Source organism: Apus apus, chromosome 2 (assembly GCF_020740795.1).
Source record: "Apus apus isolate bApuApu2 chromosome 2, bApuApu2.pri.cur, whole genome shotgun sequence".
In the NCBI taxonomy this organism is placed as follows: Eukaryota; Metazoa; Chordata; class Aves; order Apodiformes; family Apodidae; genus Apus; species Apus apus.
This window is the reverse complement of record NC_067283.1, coordinates 59,508,040-59,527,931: the sequence shown is the minus strand read 5'-3', so window position 1 is coordinate 59,527,931 and position 19,892 is coordinate 59,508,040. Positions and strand designations below refer to the sequence as shown.

Below are 19,892 nucleotides of genomic sequence, written 5' to 3'. Positions count from 1 at the left end.
GAAAAACCAAAAGTCTCCAGTTACTACCTGATAGGCTATTAAGAAACTCCAGGCATAGCTACAGAAAAGGCCAGTCTGAAAATGGAACTGCTAAGAAGTGGGAAACAAGAGGAACACAAGGATTGTGGATATTCAAGGAAGGCCTGTTTATCAAGGAACATTTAGGAGAAAGATAAGTGGGAGGAACAGAAGTGGGGCAACAGATAGAAAAGGATAGCAAAGGGGCCAGTAGCATAAACAGTTGACAGTTACTATGCTTGCCTGACCAAGCCCTGCAACCACTCACTGCAGTGTATCCTTTTTTCTTACTAAATCCTAGCTTTCTGTGTATTCTCAACCCCATGTGCACTTGTGCTCTAAGGACTACATACCAGCAACTGGAGGCTGATATCAGGGAATTTAAGGTTAGCAACTGGAGTTAGACAGTGACAAGGCTGCCCTTGGGCCTGGGGTACCAGCAACTGAGAGTCTGCATCAGTGGCCAGAAGGGGAACTCCAGATGTCCACAGGTCTTTGAAGCATGGATCTGGAGCTACTGTAGGGGGATCAGCATGAATGAATTCTGGGCCTGCAACCGCAGTCAGACAGAGGGCTAAAACACCCCTGATGCCAGCAACTAGAGCAAATGAGGGTCTATGCTTCAGTCAATGAAGAAGGACCGTGGGTCACAGGCTTCAGAGTCACATGACAGACATCAGCTACAAGGGAGAAATGGGATGAGAGAAGCAGGGTAAGAGCCTCTCATCACCAGCAACTGGAATGGGAAGCACAGGTCAGAAGGTCTATGTACCTGGCTGCTAGCTGCTAGGAGTGACAGGTTTGTATTTCCCCCGAACTTGGTATGGATAGCAGATGTGCATGGGTGTAATTCACTTGCAAATTTCAAGCTAGTCTAGCCAGCAAATAGGTGGCCCAAGCAGGAATGTCTGATGGGGAGGGCCTGTACTAATATTCAAGGAAATCCATGCGTGGAGGTGTGCATGAAGACATGCATCTGTTTGCAGCTGGTGAGCAGGAGGCTGTGGAGCACAGAAAGGGCCTCAGACACATCAAGGGTTGTACTGACAGTCAACAGACTGATAACCTTGCATAGGCTTGTCAGGCTACAGAAAGGAGCTTATGTTTTCACTAACAAAGTTCAGTCTTGATCAGCTGAAGAGAGACTTGGCTGTCTATACTTATATTTTATACAAATTCTGATAATGCGGGTTTTATGTGGGTGTTAAAAGACAGTACACAGTAAACAGCAATTTGTGTAACCAACCCTGTAGTATTACATGTGTGTATGCCCAGTCTCACTATTGGTTGAATCACAAGAAAGCAGCAGTCACATCCATGGGCGTGGGATAGACAGAGCCCCAGCCCTTTGGACACACCAGGCTGGGCTCTAGAGGCCAGGCAGGAGGAAGGCCCAGCTCTTGGAACTGATCAAAATATAGCCACTTAAAACATCCTCTAGCAAGACTAGGGAGGGAACAAAAAAGAAGGGCTGATTAAAAAAGCAGCACTAATAAGGATTCCTTTGGAACACAGGCTCTAGATTAATTGATTTTTCATTGTACAGTCTGTAAGTCCCATCATAAACCACCCTTTTTAAAAAATAGTAAGTCCTATTTGGGTTACACATTAACAACTGTGCTCACAAGAAAAGCTTAGTTTATAAACATTTCCAGCAACAGAAAAATCTGTGATAGACTTTCAACTGAGAAACAAGGACTGAAAACTGGTCATGGCATCCAAGTGATTGCTTACCTTGTACAGTGACAAGGCCTAATGTGGGAACATTAAGCAAAATGTAAGCATGGACCACACTGTCACATGCTGACAGCAGCAGCCTCTGAGGATGCTGCTGCAAAGAATGAATGGTATTTGCTGTATCAGTCAACATCAGTTGTAGTATTGCTCTCTCAATCTGGCATAGCTCTGGCAGCTAAATTCAATACATAATGTTTAGCTGAGCTGTGTTTCTCCACATTGCTACCCTGTCAATCTCAAGCTGACATATTAATGACACAGACAAACAATGATACCAGGGCTTTGGAGTGCACAGTTACCCGGTAACAAAGCCACAGAGAGATTACTGGAATAGAGTGGAACAGAGTGTCAAGCTCCACCTCTGGAAACAACACAGAAGCCTATGCACAATTTCATTTAATCCACATAATACTAGGATTTTTCTTTTCCTAGTACCAGGGATGGCAGGCAGAATACGAGACACACTACATAATAAATTTCAGGACTACCAGACCTCTCAGAAGTCTCTCAGGCACAACTGGGTCTTATGAAAATGACAAATACAAGGAAGCAAGTGCTATCAACAAAGGGCCAAAAATGCAGCCAGTAATCCAGAACTTCAACAAGGTTGCTGACACAAGAGTTCTAAGCACTGTACAGGCATATAAATTCCCCACAGGTGATAAACACGGTACAAGCTGCAGACAACTTCCTAAAGAGGAATGTAAGGCTTACTTCTACAGTCTTTACTGAGTGGAAACAGAGTCTTTAGTTTACATGTCACAATCTTTGATATGCACAAAGCTCAAATTCTTTCAGGCCATTCAAATAAAAAAAACTTTAATCAAGTATGCATGACAGTGGGGGGGTGTTTTAATGCTCTTCAATAATTTCACGTTATTGGATAATCTTCTCATGCTACTTCATGTACTTGACACTACAGGGATAAGGTTTGGGTCAAGAAGAAAGTATTCGATGCAGCTTAAGATCACATGGTGATGAGAAGTGATGGAGTTGGAAAAAAAATAAAGCACAAGCCAAAACCCCAATCATGTTCCAAGACTGTCAGCCAGAATTACTTATACAAGCAGTAAAGGACATTGTCTCAGTTTCTATAAATCATCCTAAGGACATAGGTTTTAACAGGACAGACCTTAAAAGGGCTGAATGTGGCAATGGAACCGAATTCATACCCTTAAAAAAACCAAAAACAAACCAACATCCCTCCCAAATGTGACTTCCATTGAATTTATTGGCAAATTGACCTCTTACCATGATCCTCCATCATTGCATTTAGATGGACTTTGGCCTCCATAACACAGAATGGTGACTGACTGCTCAAAAAATCTGAGAGATTATTGCTGGAACAAGAGAGGTGAAAGGCAAGTAGGTCATCTAGTGTGGTTAGCAGATTAGCCATTTCACAGCTATCAGACAAAAGAGTGAGAAACTTGCATCTCCTTGTCAGCTTATGTATTGGAAATGCATTGTTTGTCAGAAATGGTATTCTAGGTCCTGGAGAAAACTACTCTAGAGACACAAACTTTGACCTTCTGGACAAGGTCTGCAGCTCAGTACCCTCCAAGAATGAAAGAAAAGGCCTACAAAGAAGTTTACAAATTATGTTCAGCATCATCTTGCCAAACTTTGACCTCTTTCCTCCCACCCTTTTTAGTCCAAAAACTCATTAGCTGCCCAAACTTCTTGTACAATATACGGGAAGCTTTGTGTCAAATAGGACCCATAAACAACATGTTGAGTGTGACATGTCCCTTCACCAAGCCTGTTCTCCACAAGTGTATCTAGAATTCAGCTCATACCGGGTTTAGGTTAACTGCATAAAAGCATCCATGTTGTGGAATAATTGCTGGAGGTGACTTAGAAATTAAGCTTATATTCACACTTTAAGAATAGTATTGAAGAAACTTTAGAGGGTGGAATTCAGCTAAGGTGCAAAGAATCTATCACAGTAGTTCCCAAGATAATCCCAAATGTTAGCAACACCTGAGGAACTTGGCATGCTGACTCTAAGATAAACTGAACGGAGGGTGAAGCAGAGTGAAGATGCCATGGCCAAGCTCTCTGGTAACAATGGGGTCTGATAATAAGCTAATAAGCTGCATACTTGATAGACTGGGACAACCAACTGTCACCTTTTGACAGAATTATGTCCTTTAGGTGAACTCTCATCATAATCTCATCACAATACCAAAACACACCCAAAACTCCATTCCAAAAGCTACCTGCCTCCAAGGTACGACCACCTCTCACTGAGCTTGCACTCTATACCTTTAAAAGCAAAGCAAGAGAATTTTGCACCAATAATGATGAAGGTATGTATGACTAAAGTCCCTCAAGCTCCATCTCTAGGGTAATATGGTATAAAATAGTCTAAGAGAGGAAGGTTGCCAGGAAGGTACCGTCACAGGGGAGATCCATACCCCTGACCTCTGGGATCAGTGGATAGGCTGAGCATCTCTTCTCCCCCACAGGGACACCTTTGGGTAAGATTTGAACACTGGGTTACACCAAGTGCACCCTGGGAAACTGAGAAACCTCCATAGAATCATTTTATAACTTGATGCATTTGTAGCCAGGCTATATTACCAAATTTGCACATGCTTTGCAGACAGTGAATTTATCACAGGCAATCCAAAAGAACTTATGCATCAAGTGCAGTAAATTACACAGTTCATTAATCTAGCTATGAGATTTCTCAGTGAATGTGACCAAATTTCTTAGGTGTGGCCGTGCTAGTGCATTGAATGGATAGTGCATTTGGAATCCTGAGAGTCCAATTCACGTGTTGAATGTGACCAGACTATTAATGCCAAAGTGGGTATCACTCAAAATATAAACCCAGGACAAGGTAGAAGGCAAGGGGGGTTATTTTTTGCCAAATTACTTTATCCTTTAACACAAAACAAGTTAAGGTGGAATTCACAGCTGCATTTCTTTTAAACACAGCCTATTTCAACTACCAAAAGTAACTGCTGGGCTACACTTTAAAACAAAAGCCAAACCAACAAACAAACAAAAGCCAAACCAACAAAGCAAACCCCAAACTTTTTTTTTTTTACTTGCCCCAGGAAGCAAGAGGGGGAATCTATTTTCTTCTCAGTTTAAAGCTCACACTGCCTGTTTGATGCTGCAGGCTGAGCTGTGAAAGCACATAGTTCACACCCTCGGGTAAAGCTAGGTCTCTGAACAGAAAAGAAAGATTCATCCAGTCAGGGAGAAGGATCCCTAGTCTGACTCAGCACTTACTACTCACCCAGAATGAACTTTGCTTGCTCCTTAGACTATGCATCTTCACAGTATTACAAAAAATACAAACTTAAGTGAGCTTCCATGTGTAGAAGAGGTACCAGCAGAGGCAAGCAACAGGAGTTAAAATTTTCACTGAACAGGTAAGATTTGAACTTTATCATGAAAAATGAAACAGAGCTGCAGAGTTACTTACCTAAGAATGCACAAGAGAGGGGAGGAGGGGACCAAGCCTTTTATAAGAACAAAACATTTTCAAAGAGGTAAAACTGACTGATGTCTTTCAACTGGAAGAAAGTCCTGCCGCTGTGCACTGCAGCAAGCAGGAGAGTTACTAATGCTTAGTCACAAGAGTAAAGCTCAAGACAGAGGAACAAGCAATTTAATAGCACATATGGAAGAATAGGCCTTGTAAGCAGGATCTCAGCAGCTGAGAGGATGCTTCCTCTAAAGACTAGACTAAAGAAAGTAAATTATTTGCACATAGGTGTAGTAGAAAATACCAAGCCACGCAACATATGCGCCCTGCATGCAGCTAAGTTTGCAATGACAAATTCCAAAATAGTCTGTTGTTTTACTACCAATCAATACTGGTGGTTTTGAGAAGGAATAATACCCAATATTTTATCATCTTTATATATATAATTTTATAATTCAGAAAATAAACCTCATCTGACCATTTGTGTGGCATTTTTAAAGTAGGCAAAGGCATAGTACAGCACAGCTTTACACCAAAGTAACTTCAGCATTATACTTGTCAGAAAAATAAATTTTCAGAACATGTTCTAAAAGCTTTTGTTCATTGAGCCTTAAAAAAAGTTTGCTTGTTTTTTCCAAAATGCCACAGGTAAAGGGGCACACTAGTCCACTGCAAAACTCTAGCCATACCCTCCCCCACAGTATCACTCACTAAAGAGATATATAAAAAACGTTTTATGTATGGATTGGAAATCTGGCAACATCAACACAGAATTTTCTCCAACACAGCTAGGCCATATACTGAAGTTAATCATGTACAGCCCTGAACCACTGGTGCTCCACACATTACTGAGTGACACATGCCCAAGCTTCAGTTTGAACCTACGGGCATCCAAAGGACAAAAAGTTACCCACATAGCAGCACTAATAGCTAACCTGAGGAACAGAGTTGTGTAATCTGTGTGCTGAATAGCTGCACAGATTGCTAAAGGAAATCAATCTTCAGAACAGCTTCCAGTTACTACTGTCTGAAGGTCCAGGAATGATAAATTACAACCAGTAAGTTTCATTGCACCCATGTTGATTGAGTTAAAGATCTCAGAGTTCTTTTGAGGTCAAGGAAATCCATATTTCCAAATTCAGAAGTAGGCCTTTAAAAGAAAGGGACTCATCCATTGATAATTCCATTTATTCATTAGCTGACAAATGCTGACTGTTGTTTTAAGTTCTTGTATTTTTCTCAAAAAATATGATTCCATGAAAACCAATGTCAAAGTCTCTATACTTCGATATTCTACCATACTGGCTTCACACAGAAAAAAAATAATCCAACTTTTTACTTTCACTGTCAGCATCCTGTTTTAAGCTCCAGATTGGGCTGCAAATAAAGTTTACATGAACACAAGACAAAAAGAATAAAGATACTGCAGTGAAGTCTCTAAAACTGTAATTCATGAAGTCTCTTACTTGTTTTAATAGATACTTATGCCCTACAATAAAAGTTTTGCAAGATTTTAGTAATAGATGCCAAGATTCAACATGTTTGTTAAGCACCTACTGCCTAACTCTCACAGCTGGCAAGACACTTCCTGAGAACTCTACCTGTCAATAATGACAGTTTCTGGCTGCTTGTGTTTGTACCCACAGAATTCTCCTATATGGGACAAGAAAAAGGGAAGCATTTTATTATCAAAGTCACCTGATACACCATGTTAATGATTTTACCTTTTTGTTCCCACTCTGTGGTTTGGAGCAATATCAATTGTGTCTGTAGCTGAATCGTGCCTAACTGCCAATCCTAGGTCTGCAATGCAACATGTTCCATTCTTTTTTACCAATATATTTTTTGATTTCAAATCTCTGTGGGCAATTGCTGGTTTGCCTGTAAGGGGAAAAAATAGAAATAACACATCTGTAAAAAAGATAACTGCTATTATTCTAAGCCTAGTACTGATTTTGTTTGACATTACTTAATTCCTTTCAGTTCTGCTGCTTTACGTGCATCAAGATAACTCCTGAAATCATTCCTTTTGGACTGTCTGGCTGTCCAGAAAAGTGCCTTAAATGTCTATTGTATTAGTCCACTCTACTGCTCCTTTCCCTCTTCCTGCAAGTATTTATTGCATACAGAAAAAAAGTTTTTAATATCTCTGGAAATAGACCATAGCACTGTCTCAAACCAAAGTTAAGAAGCTACTATAGGCACCATTACTTAATGCCTTTTAATAGTGTTTTGTAGGAAGCATTGTTACATCACAAAGTCTAGATAAATAATAAAAAGGAAAGTAAAAAAACCCATCCAATTGTTAGTTTAGAAATTATCACAGAGCCCAAACAGACATTTTTCAATTCACTCAGCTCCACATGGAATTAACTTTGGCAACTACTGACTTCAGCTGCCTTCTCACCTCCTAAGTAGCAGCATGCAAAGCAACTATATACACCGAAAAGGACTGAATGTTCTAACTAAAAAGACAACTATAGCAGAAATATCTACATGTGTCATTTTAGAAAAATCCAGTATTATTCACATGACAGGCTGAATAGTTTTAGGATTACCTTGTGTGCCAACAATTTCCATATGAAGATGAGCAAGACCACTAGCAGTGGACAAAGCTAATTTTATCATTCCTTCAACTGTTACTGTATACCTGTTCAGGTAATCAAAGAGTGATCCATGTTCATGATAGTCTGACACCAACCACAGCTGAGTCCATGTACCATTGTCTGCAAAACAACACTGGCATGAATCCCACACAAACACAAAAGAGAAATCATATGTCACTTTTATACAGTGCTTCTGAAGTACAAATTATGCTTTGCAATTAACCTAAGCCAAGGAGACCCTTAAATCTTTACTTCTATCCCTGTAACATTTAAATGCCTCTGCAAGGCTAGGACTACCACACAGGACTTTCTGAACAGCTTAGTGACCATTCTTTTATTTAAACTAAAAGACAAACCATTGAAAGACTATGTCACTATGATTATGAGGTGAAATATTCAGGGTATTAGCCAGGCTCTGCATTCCCCTAATTTTTCTGCTTGGAAGGACAGTTCTGAATGCATGATGTGAAACTAATCCTGTCACTGTCGGTCTAGTACAATATTGTCCAGGTTACCCATATATATATATTAAAAGAAAAAAAAAGTCTTTCAAGCTTTGCCCTGTAACTCCTCTAGTCTTTCCATACATTATCTGGCCTCATCCTAGGAGGCAACTTCCACAGTTAAGTTACCAGCAGCTAGTGGATTTTTCCTCCTGGAGCAGAAACTTGCAAGCTGCAATCTGACACATTACTTCAAAAACAAAGTCAAATCCCACCCCTGGTGAACTCTCAGTTGCTGGCCAAAATGTAGGCTTCCAGGTAGCACAAAGGGAATGAAAAACACCAATTATGAGAAAAACAGTTTGCTGTATGATTTTTCACTGAACTATAGAAGAACAAGACAGGTCATAACACATCTGCAAATATCCCAAGGCATACAAATGACAGATAAAATTGAAATTGTTCACATTATATTAAAGTAGTGGACACAAAATACCCTGAAGATTAAGCCACAGAGAGAAGAGTATTAAACAAATTCAAATCAGAGGGGCCAAAAGGTGTTTGTTTTTTTAACTTAAGTGTAAATACACCCAGAAAAGAACAATCCTGACCCCAAACAGGTTTTCCAATTTTATTTTGTTATAAAAGAAACTCCCAGAGTTCCCAGATCTGAAATTGTTTTAATAGCTAGCTCCTTTTGTACAAGAGTCTTTCATCCCTGGACTTCTGTAGGGCTAAGTAATAACTTTGGACTCTTCAAAGATCTACTTGCAGGAATCCCATGGGCTAAAACTCTGGAAGGAGAGGGAGCCCAGGAAAGCTGGTCAATTTTTAAATACCACTTCCTCCAAGCCCAGGATATGGGCATTCCTTTGAGTAGAAAAATCAGACAGACATGGTAAACAACCTGCATGGATAAGCAAGGATCTTCTGAATAAAGTCTCATGGAAGAAAGAAATGTACAGTTTGTGGAAGAAGGGACTTGTCACTTGGCAGAACCATAGGGATGTTGTTAGGGTATGTAGCAAGGCAACAAGAAAGGCCAAAGCCCTCTTAGAACTTAAACTGACAAAGTAAAGGAGAACAAAAAGAGCTTCTCCAAATATACCAGCAGTAGAAGGAAAACCAGGGAAAATAAGGGCCCATGGCTGAATGAGGTGGGAACTCTGGTAACAGAGGATGCAGAGAAGGCAGAGTTGCTGAATCTCTTTTTTGCTTCAACCTTTACTAAGACCAGCCCTTATGAGCTTCAGACCCTGGACACAGGAGAGGAAGCCTAGAGGAGGGAAGACTCTCCACTAGTCAATGAAGAGTGGGACAGAGATCAGTTATGTAAATTGAATGTGCACAAGGCCATGGGCCCTGATGAGATGCACCCATGAGTGTTGAGAGCGCTGGCTGATGTTATTGCCCTACCACTCTCCATCATTTTTGAAAGATCATGGCAAACAGGAGAGGTGCCTGAGGACTGGAGGAAGGCCAATAACACTCCAGTCTTCAAAAAGGGCAAGAAGGAAGATGCAGGCAATTACAGACCAGTCAGCCTCATCTCCATACCTGGAAAAATGATAGAGCAGCTTATTTTGGAGGTCATCTCTAAGCACATGGAAGAGAAGAAAGTTATCAGGAGTAGTCAGCGTGGATTTAACAAGGGGAAATCACGCTTGACTCCTCTGATAGCCATCTATGATGTTGTGACTGAATGAAAAGATGCAGGGAGACCAGTGGATGTAGTCTACCTTGACCGTAGCAAGCTTTTGACAGTCTCCCATAACATCCTTGTGAGCAAGCTCAGAATATGTGGGATAAAAGAATGTTTAGTGATTAAGAACTGGCTACACAACAGAGCCCAAAGAGTGGTGGTCGATGGTGCAGGGTCCAGCTGGAGAGTTGTAACTAGTGGAGTCCCTCAGGGATCAGTGCTGGGTCCAGTCCTGTTCAACATCTTTATCAATGACCATGATGACAGGACAGAGTGTCTTCTCAGCAAGTTTGCTGATGACACCAAGCTAGGAGGGTTGGCTGATTCACCTGAAGGCTGTGCAGCTATTCAGTGAGATTTGGACAGGCTGGAGAGCTGGGCAAAGAGGAACCTAATGGGGTTCAACAAGAGCAAATGCAGAGTCCTGCACCTGGGAAGGAACAACAAAATGCACCAGTACAGGCTAGGAGGGGATCTGCTAGAGAGAAGCTCCATAGAGTTATCCATGGGACAAAAATGTGCCCTTGTAGCCAGGAGGGCCAATGGTACCTTGGGGTGCATTAAGAGGACTGTCACCAGCAGATCGAGGGAGGTTCTCCTCCCCCTCTACTTGGTGCCAGTGAGACCTCACTTGGAGTATTGTGTCCAGTTCTGGGCTCACCAGTTCAAGAAGGGCAGGGGTCTATTTCAGAAAGTCCAGCAAGAGGGCTACAAGGATGGTTAAGGGACTGGAAGACCTGCCTTACGAGGAAAGGCTAAGAGACCTGGGGCTTTTCAGTCTAGAGAGAAGACAACTGAGAGGGGATCTAATTAATGTCTATAAATACATGAGGGCTGGGTATCAAGAAGGCAGGGACAAGCTCTTTTCACTTGTGCTCTGTGACAGGACAAGGGGCAATGGATTAAAACTTGAGCACAGAAGTTCCACCTCAACATGAGGAAGAACTTCTTTACTGTCACGTTACAGAGCACTGGAACAGGCTCCCCAGAGAGGTTGTGGAGTCTCCTTCTCTGGAGGCTTTAAAGACCTGTCTGCATGCCTTTGAGTTATCTGCCCTAGTTGTGGGGTTTTTTGGTCCTGCTCTAGCAGGGGGATTGGATTCAATGATCTTTGGAGACCCCTTCTGACCCCTAATATTCTGTGATGTATTTAAAAGACTAGTTATCCCATAAAAGATTCCAGTTGGACTTATACCCTGAATTATGCAGCCACTATTCCCCAAGAACAAGTGTGAAAACCCAGCACAAGCCGCAAAGATACGTTGTAGTCCCCAAGGATTATCAAAATGCATACTCAAACTAAGTAAGAAGTATAGGAATGAGAAAAGTGAATTCATAAATTAGTTCCTATCATAAACATACTGAAAATTTCCTACTTTCCAAATAGGAGGTTCTTGTATTTCCCTCCCCTCTTCCTCCACTCTCCTCAAAGAACACACTTGGCCCAGGAAAGTCAGAAGTGCAAAATGCCTGATCTGCGTATTGCCAGAAACTACCTTTATAGAAGTATGCGTGGTCATCTTTAAATAAGCACTTGGGTGAGGATGGCAAAACTTTCAGGTATCTCTTTTACTGGGATATGTCTAGGGAAGCCAGAGATGCCATTAAAAAAAAATAAATCAAAAAAACTCCAAATGTTTTAGAATAAGGAAGGAAAAGTCTAATCTACATTCAAATAATTCTCATGATGGAAAGAAAATTCTGCCTTGTTTCATCCACAGAATAGTCTCAGAGTTAATAGGAAAAAAAAAAAAAAAAGCAGTAAAATGCTCTAACCTATAAAAGACTTAGAGAGCTCCTATTGCAGTAGGAAACTTCTTATTATACACCCACAGAAGAGACTCCTAAGGTTTGTTTTTCAAAAGGAAAAGAAGGAAATGAAATTTTCTAAAAACGTCTCTTCAATTGTTTTATAGATCTCCACTTTTTGTTACTTGGTACATCCAAGACTGAACTTGTAGAATTTAGCATACTATCAAACGTGAGTTTTTCCAGAGACAACTACCATCTCTGAAGAGTCAGTCCAACAGCATTAGCTTCATTGATTTTACAAAACCATTAGAAACAAGTATGTGTTTACAGGCATATAAACGTGGTCTCTAATGTACATAGTCAAAGAGCTCAAAAAAGCTGCATAAGTCAATGTTTAACTTAATCAGCTCAGAATATTCTCCTCATTCAGTTTTATTCTACTGCTTCACCAGTTACAACCCTACATTGCCTGAAATAATTCTCTCCTGGGTATTAACATGCACACTCATTGCTTAATGCTACATTTTACTTCTGTTTCTTATGAATGAGACATCACCAGGTATCTAAACTAGACAACAGTAAGTAGGGAAATTAATGATCTAATTTTATGGAGTCTACCAGACCTATTGTGTTTAAGCAGACCTTTAAAAAATGTCATAATTTCTGAAGAGTTATCATTGCTTTGAATAAAGATTAGTGTCTCTGCATAAAGTCTGCCCCCCATCTTAACTTTAGGTGCTCATTTAGAAGGAAAATATTTTGCAGGATTAGACACGATGTCTTTTGGTCGCACACATCTATCTTATTAGGCTATTAGGGAAGTATGGGCATGGACATTCAGCAGATGTGTGGGCTGCCAAGAGGCATCTCCTTTTTGCTTGTAGAAATTATACCGAAGTTTCTTTTACATTTTTTTTCTAGATTTAAATAAAACACATTTTCCAAAAGAAGGAAAAACTACTTTTTTCCTTTATTAAACCTGTAAAAGCCTGCCAAACCCTCAATTGCTTGAATAACAGTTATTTTTTGCTACTCTTAATAGGATCCTCACATTTTTATTTTCCCCTCCATTTACAATCTATTCTGACCTGGCACAAAATCAGCGAAATTAATTCACATTACCACTAACCTTTGTTGTCTGCAGCTATAAATCCAAGAATGTTTTCATGTCGTAGCATAACTGTTTGATAAATTTCTGCTTCGCGAAACCATGAGCGTTCCTCTCTTGAAGAGAAGATCTTCACAGCAACTTCTTCTCCTCTCCACTTCCCTCGCCAGACTTCTCCAAAACGACCCTTACCAATGCTTTCTTGAAGAACTATAGTTCTTGCAATTGTTCTTTGCACAAGTAAAGGTAAACCTACAAAGGAGATTTAACATTAACCGAAGTATCACTCCAACAAAATAAGCGCTTATCAGAAGTATTAAATATACAAAACATATTCCATTTAGAGACTTTTCTTAGAATGCACAAAAACTCGTAAGGTTTCAACAGCTTGTTGTGAACTGCTAACAAGCATGTGGGTAAGATACTGCTGTCAACCTTAAAGGCCAGTAAAAGGAGTACTCAAAGACACTACCTTACAACTTATACCTACAGTTGACACAAGCTTCCTTTCAGTTTAGAATTTTGACAGTTGTTGATCCATGAAGTGATATTTTCATGAGAAAAAAAAAAAAAAGAAAAGAAATAAATGAAGTAATAACTACCAGGACTGAGGGTTTGGGTTTTTTCTGCTTGGCTATGTGGTTGGTTTGTTTTTTTGTGTGTTTTGCTTTTGATGGTTTTTTGTTGTTGGTTTTTTGTTTCTTTTTAAGAAAATAATCTCTCCATAACTCTGTTGGCTAAGCAGTTCAAGAGCACTTTTGCTACTGATTAATTTTCTTGATTTATCACTAGATACAACTTGGTCCATTTCTAACTTTAAAGTTAAGCTGTGGTTACCAGCAACACTGACCACTGAATGTTCACACTCGTGCCCAAGTACACCAGTGGCTTGGTCATAGCCTCAAGCCACTATAAACAGGAAAAGATCCTTGTAAGACAAGCTACCCATTTTATAGGCCATTCTTGTGCACCTCACTATAACCACATGTAAGAAAAATGCTTAATTCATTAAAGTTTTATAGCTTTGGAACATCTACATGCTTTCAACTCGGAGCACCTCACTATGTGCTTCATAACTTCACACACACACACAAAAAAAGCACCAGGGTGGGTTTATTTGTTGTTGTTTTTTTTTTTTTTTAAAGTCTTCCCTGTTGTAACTGCAAAGTTTGTCACAGAATTCTGTGCTGATACTACACTGCAGGATGAATGCATCAGCCAGATTAACTGCTGACAATAAACTCTTTTGGAATATGATTTTTTCACAAAAAGTAAACACTTTACAAAGTAATCTATTACTCAATCATCACTGTTCCAATAGCTGATCAAAGAACATATCTATTTATGCTATAAAAATAAAACCTAACTAATAGTTCAAATAACAGTCCCAGTACATCTCTGGTCATTCTTTACTAACAGCAGCACTAGCAGAACATCTGATCTGGTTGGGAAGATTGCCTCACTCATGTCTCAGTCTAAGGAGTGCAAATTAGAACACCACAGGTCAAATGTGCTGCATGTCCAAGCTGTAAAGGCTCTGTGAAGCCTATTTGCTTTCTTTATGGACAGATTTTTGAAATGCAGAAAAGGGCAAACTAGAACAACCACATGACCAAACTCAACTCTAAAAATGTAAAGCTCCACTTTGCTGGACAGAATCAACTTCCTCTTTAGGACTTACATAGTACTGTAATATAGACTCACAAATGTAAAATGCAAGCTGATTTTGTACATTTTAAATGGGTGACAGGCCTAATACTTTCTTTTTCCTACAGCTGTTTCAGGGAACTGTTTGTATATTTTCAGTTTCAGATGCACTGCCCTTAAATTGCTGTACCATACTTTCCTTGTCTAAAAAAGGATGTCCAAGGATAAGCTAATCTCTGAACAGCTAGTAAACTCTAAACCTTTCAGACTCAAAGAATTTCAATTTTATATTATAAATCCCCTGCCATCATGTTCACATCTATCATAAAATGTCTGCTGTGATTTATCCACCTTGCTCCTATATGTTTAACATCCACAATATCTACAAGACTGAATTTGCTCCTGTTTTTTGCAACTACGCTTTCTCTTACTACTGCTACACAACAAAACCAGAAGATTAGAATCTCTATTTATCTTGCACCTATAAGAATTCTTTACAGACTTCTGTTGCAACTGAGTGGTTTCCTATTTTTGCTATAGAGCAAACAGTGCTGTACCACCAGGAGCTTGAGCAACTGCTTCACTGTAAACCTGACTGCCTGAAAAATAGCTCACTAGAGACAGCTACAACATTAGCCTTTGGCATACACATCAGGCACAACTGTACTTCAGACTCTTGGAGTGAAACTTCTTTTAACTATGCATGAAGAAAGATGACAGTCAGTTTGCTAATCAGGAGGATGACAGTCAGTTTGCTAATCAGGAGGATGTGAAAATTCAAGACCATGTTAAACCCAAAAGCAGCCTACAACACTGGCATCTTGTATTCAGCCACAGTCATACAATTTGTCTCCGAAGCTTTCATCATTATCTTCATACATCATAAAAAGTATCCACAAACCTTCTATGAGTATAAGAAAATTGTTATTTTTCTTTTTCATAACTGAAATGTATTCCAATTAGTTTAGACCAATGACCATCCAATGCATAATAAGTTTTTGCAAGTTCTTCAGGAAGGCTAGGGCAGGGGAGTAGGGGGTGTCACACTCCACATCAATGACCAGCTGGAGTCCAAGCAGCTCTGCCTGGGGATGGATGAGGAGCTGACAGGTCAGGGATAAAGAGAAGCCAGGGGCATGTGATATCATAGTAGGGGGGGTCTGCTACAGGCCACCTGACCAGGATGACCAAGCAGTTGAGGCTCTTTATAGACATACAGGAGCAGCTTCATGAGGGGCTTTTTGTAAGGGCATGGAATGACACGACAAGGGGTAATGGCTTTAAAGTGGAAGAGGGTAGATTTAGGTTAGGCATTAGAAAGAAATTCTCCACTGGGAGGGGGGTGGCAGAAATTCTCCACTAGGAGGGTGATGAGACATTGGAGCAAGTTGCCCAGGGAAGACGTGGATGCCCTTCACTTCCAGGAAGTGTTCGAGGCTAGGCTGGATGGGGCTATTAGCAACCTGTCCTAGGGGAAGGTGTCCCTGCCAATGCAGGGGGTTGAAATTGGATGATCTTTAAGGTCACTTCCAACCTAGACCCATTCTCTGATATGATTATATGGAGTTTGTAACTGATTGGCATAATTCAAGAATTAAGGAATTCAGTTCTAAAGCACTAAAGGTACCCAACAAAAGCAGTTGCTAGAACTTTGTTCTTGTTCATAAATTCTGCCCATAAGACTTCCTCTGAATAGGAATAAAGAAACTCAGCACCAGGAACTGAGAAAAAAACCCACAAAAAATCATTACCTTCAAGCTTCTATGAACTGCAGGTAAGTTTTTAAGGAGTTCTACATTCACTTCAACTGACCCAAGGTAATTAGGCAATTCTTATTTCCTCACAACTAATTTGTCATTTGTGAGCTGAAGAGTAATAGCTGGGCATCCCAGTCTGTCTATACTGTAGTTGATACTTAAAGAGATTTGTATTGTGCTATGAGAATCACTCTCAGCTGCAAGAGACTTTGAAACCCTTCTCTTAGACACCCTTCTGCTGAAGCCACAGCTTCTATTTTAGATGTTTCATCAATTCCTTTCATCAAGCCTCTATCTGTTTCAGGTCTTCTTCATAGTGGAACAACTGGACAATACTAACAGAAGTCAAGATAGAATAATTAGTAATAAATTACTGTTCCATCATTGCATAAAATGAATCCCACTTCCCTTTCGATCTGAGTAGGAAGCCAATTTTTATAGCTTTATCACTTCTGTTTTATATATTTATTCAGAGAATACCATAACACAAAACTGGTAGAAACCCTTTTATTTGTCTACAAGCTATTTTGGTCCCTCTGCATGAATCTAACAACATAACATGTAATTCAGGTCACCAGACAAAACACTTCCTTAGATGTGCCTCTTGGGTTTGGATTGTCTGTTCTCTACATTTCCACTGTGCTTCCCTTTCACACAGTTCAGTTTCTGAAACAGTTAAGCACTACTTTAACTAGCAGCTCTGACTTTTCCTCTCAGTGACCCTGTTCCCCACCTTTAATTTCTCTCATAAATGTACAGTACCAGAGTCTGGATTAAAATACATGTTTCTTTGAGATTCAATCACTGCAGACATATTTTGGGACAAATTAAAGTTATCAGTTACAGTGCTAGGGCACAATGAATGTATGTAATCATTGACTAATTCTGAGACAAAGTGATACAAGTCATTGCAAATATAGACTGCCAACAGTACAGAAAAATAAGTATTTGAAGCACCTTCTATCCCACTATCATATTAAAAGGGAGGTACAGAACATTAAATAAGGCTAATACTTGTCTTAAGAACAGCTGAACAACATGGAACTCCCTGCAGCTGAAGGTAAGAGATCACTCTCAAGGAAACACACAATCTTGTTTTACAGGGAACCTGACTTGCTCCCCTACTGTCCTGTGATCCTTCTCCAGGCCCAAAGCATCCCTTATTGGCACTGGCCTCAAAGTGGTGACAGTGGGGTGGATCCCATTCCCCAGTATCTCTAGTAAAAAGTCCTCTCTATTAAATCGGCAAGCCTATGGCCAAAGCTGCTCTCCCCCTGAGAGATGGACCCCAGCTCCCTCTAGGAAGACCAGGTTCTGCAAAGCAAGTCCCATGGTCTGAGAAGCCACAGCCCTATCCTGCAAGTTATATTGATTTACTTGATAGAGCAATGCACTCTAAACAGTTTTATCAGTTACTGCCCCTAGAAAAGAAAGTTGAGAAATTCAGCAGTTGAAAATCAAATACCAGTATTTCTTTGCAGAAATTACTCTGAAAGGGGATGGATGTTTCAGCACATATATCTGCAAACAGCAGGAATAATTTTCAGTATTGTATTATTCATAGTTTTTTTATATAGTAGAAGGCTGATAAGAGGCTGCAGTACACAATCTGAGGCTCCTTAACATGAACCAGAAATTAATTTACATGATGTACTGACACATCATCCCCTATTAATGCCTACTAAACTGTATTTCTGTAACAGACCACCACAATCCTATAATCAACTATGTCAAGATTACAACAGCAGACACTGAATGCAGTGAACAGACTACTGCCTCATCTTCCCAGAGCAACACCTCTGAATTAAAACAAAAAATTCATTAAATCAAGGCACAGCAATTCTTCAGATGTGGTCTGCATGCTGCATTATTCTACACGCATGGAAATTGCTATTTGCAACTTAAAAAAAACTTCTCTAAGGAGAGAAATTGACTAAAATAAACTCATACTTAGAATTCATCATATTCTTCATATACCAATAGCTACAGATAAAAATGACTTTTCAGTTTAAAACTAAGGAAAAACCCTCACAAATTATCTCAAAACCACAAAAGACAGCAAATTAAATATGCTGTGCAGAACAGAAAACGTAAATGGCTGAGCCTTACTCACAGACATCTACAATAGTTGACTATTCCCTGTATATGAGGCTATTCTCCCAGGATGAAGAATACTAACAGCAACTCAATATGCTCCCTTTTATTTCACTTATTTCCACAGATTGAATCTTAAGTGATACCAAATGAATCTACACAGAAGTAGCTCTTCTAGTAATTTATCCAGTTAGTAGGTTTAAGTACATTTGAAAATATTAAAAAAAACCCATTACTTACAAGGCTCTTGAGAGAGTAATTACTACTAAAAATATAGTATTACCTGACCCAGAGCCTGAAGTCGTCATATCATAAATTAAATCCTTTAACGTAGTTCCTTCTGATATAAATGGACGATCCAGTGAGGGGTCTTCTTCACTTGGCACACGATGATGAATTACCGTACGATTATGACAAAGATACAGAATCAACATTAGTGAAATGCAGACAAAGCAGACAGGTCCAGCAATGGCAGCAGCCAGTTCCACAGGTCCTAAATTAGAAGCTGGTTTTCCTCGAGTAGGGCCTGACAGTAAAAATAAAAAGAAAATGGTAATGCTATGTCTTTCTTTCTATGCAACTAAATTTATTGTATTTCATAGTGATCCTCAAATTATTTCAATGTATTAATTAAAACTTTCACACAGTAATTTTTAAGAGTCAAAATAAGTATTAAAAGGCACAAGCAATTAAGTGCTTACTCAGTTTCCATTTAACTTACATGTAAGTCTTCAAAACTGTCCCTAAGATCTCTGTCCAAAAGATTTAAAGTTTTTTGTTGCAGATCTTTAACTTTTACGTGCAGAATCTAACTGCAAATTAGGTGAACTTTAGACCTTCAAATTCACTTCAAAACTGAAACTCCCACTCTTAGTTTTCTGTTAAAAAAAAAAATCAAATATGCCATAAACTTTTACCTGGTGTTGGAATTGGAAGTTCTATTTTATTGCAGTGGTCTCTGTCACAGCAATGAGGCAAAGTAATTACTCCATCTCTGGCGGATGGGGAACAAACAAACGGCCTGTCTCGGGGAATCAGATCAATTTCTGCTAGACACATACTATTATGTATGACTTTGTCTGCAGTACGTGTTACTGAAGTAAAACATAGCCCGTCTGTCACACATGTGAAGTTGTCTTTTGTACACAGATGGCAGTAACACTGTAATGCTGTATTGAGAAAAAACATTGATGTTAGTATTGGTTCATGTTCTATGTTGAAAAAAAACAAATTCAATGACTACAGAAATAAAAGTTCAAAACACTAGGAGGCCTAGAAATCTTTTTCATTACATAAACACAGGACTGTAACACTAAAGAACAACACTACAAGACTTTTTAGTGGGACAAAAAAATTGGAGATGAGCAGATGAAGTAAAATTTAAAGTTGAAGTTACCTCTACTTATACAACTACGTATTAAAAGACTGCCATCCTAATTGTTCCTCCACACAAACTCCATTACAGTTTCTCACACTAAAAATCTAGACTTTTTAATAACACTGTATCCTCTCTAACATGCAACTCTGCTATTTTCAATCTCAATACAAATAATGCCACAACAACCACATGTATAGCTTTAATA

The 19,892-nt window shown here is 39.5% G+C and overlaps 1 protein-coding gene across 1 annotated transcript in view; it reads right to left on the bottom strand.

Annotated features, from left to right (window-relative positions):
* TGFBR1 (transforming growth factor beta receptor 1) overlaps positions 1–19,892 on the bottom strand; it is a 34,324-nt gene that overhangs the window by 7,815 nt on the left and 6,617 nt on the right. The window contains exons 2-6 of the mRNA XM_051610856.1: positions 19,227–19,478; positions 18,593–18,835; positions 12,833–13,063; positions 7,759–7,926; positions 6,925–7,081 (exon numbers count right to left, since the gene is read on the bottom strand). Of these exons, the coding sequence (XP_051466816.1) occupies positions 6,925–7,081; positions 7,759–7,926; positions 12,833–13,063; positions 18,593–18,835; positions 19,227–19,478 (1,051 nt within the window). The remainder of the gene's footprint in view (positions 1–6,924; positions 7,082–7,758; positions 7,927–12,832; positions 13,064–18,592; positions 18,836–19,226; positions 19,479–19,892) is intronic.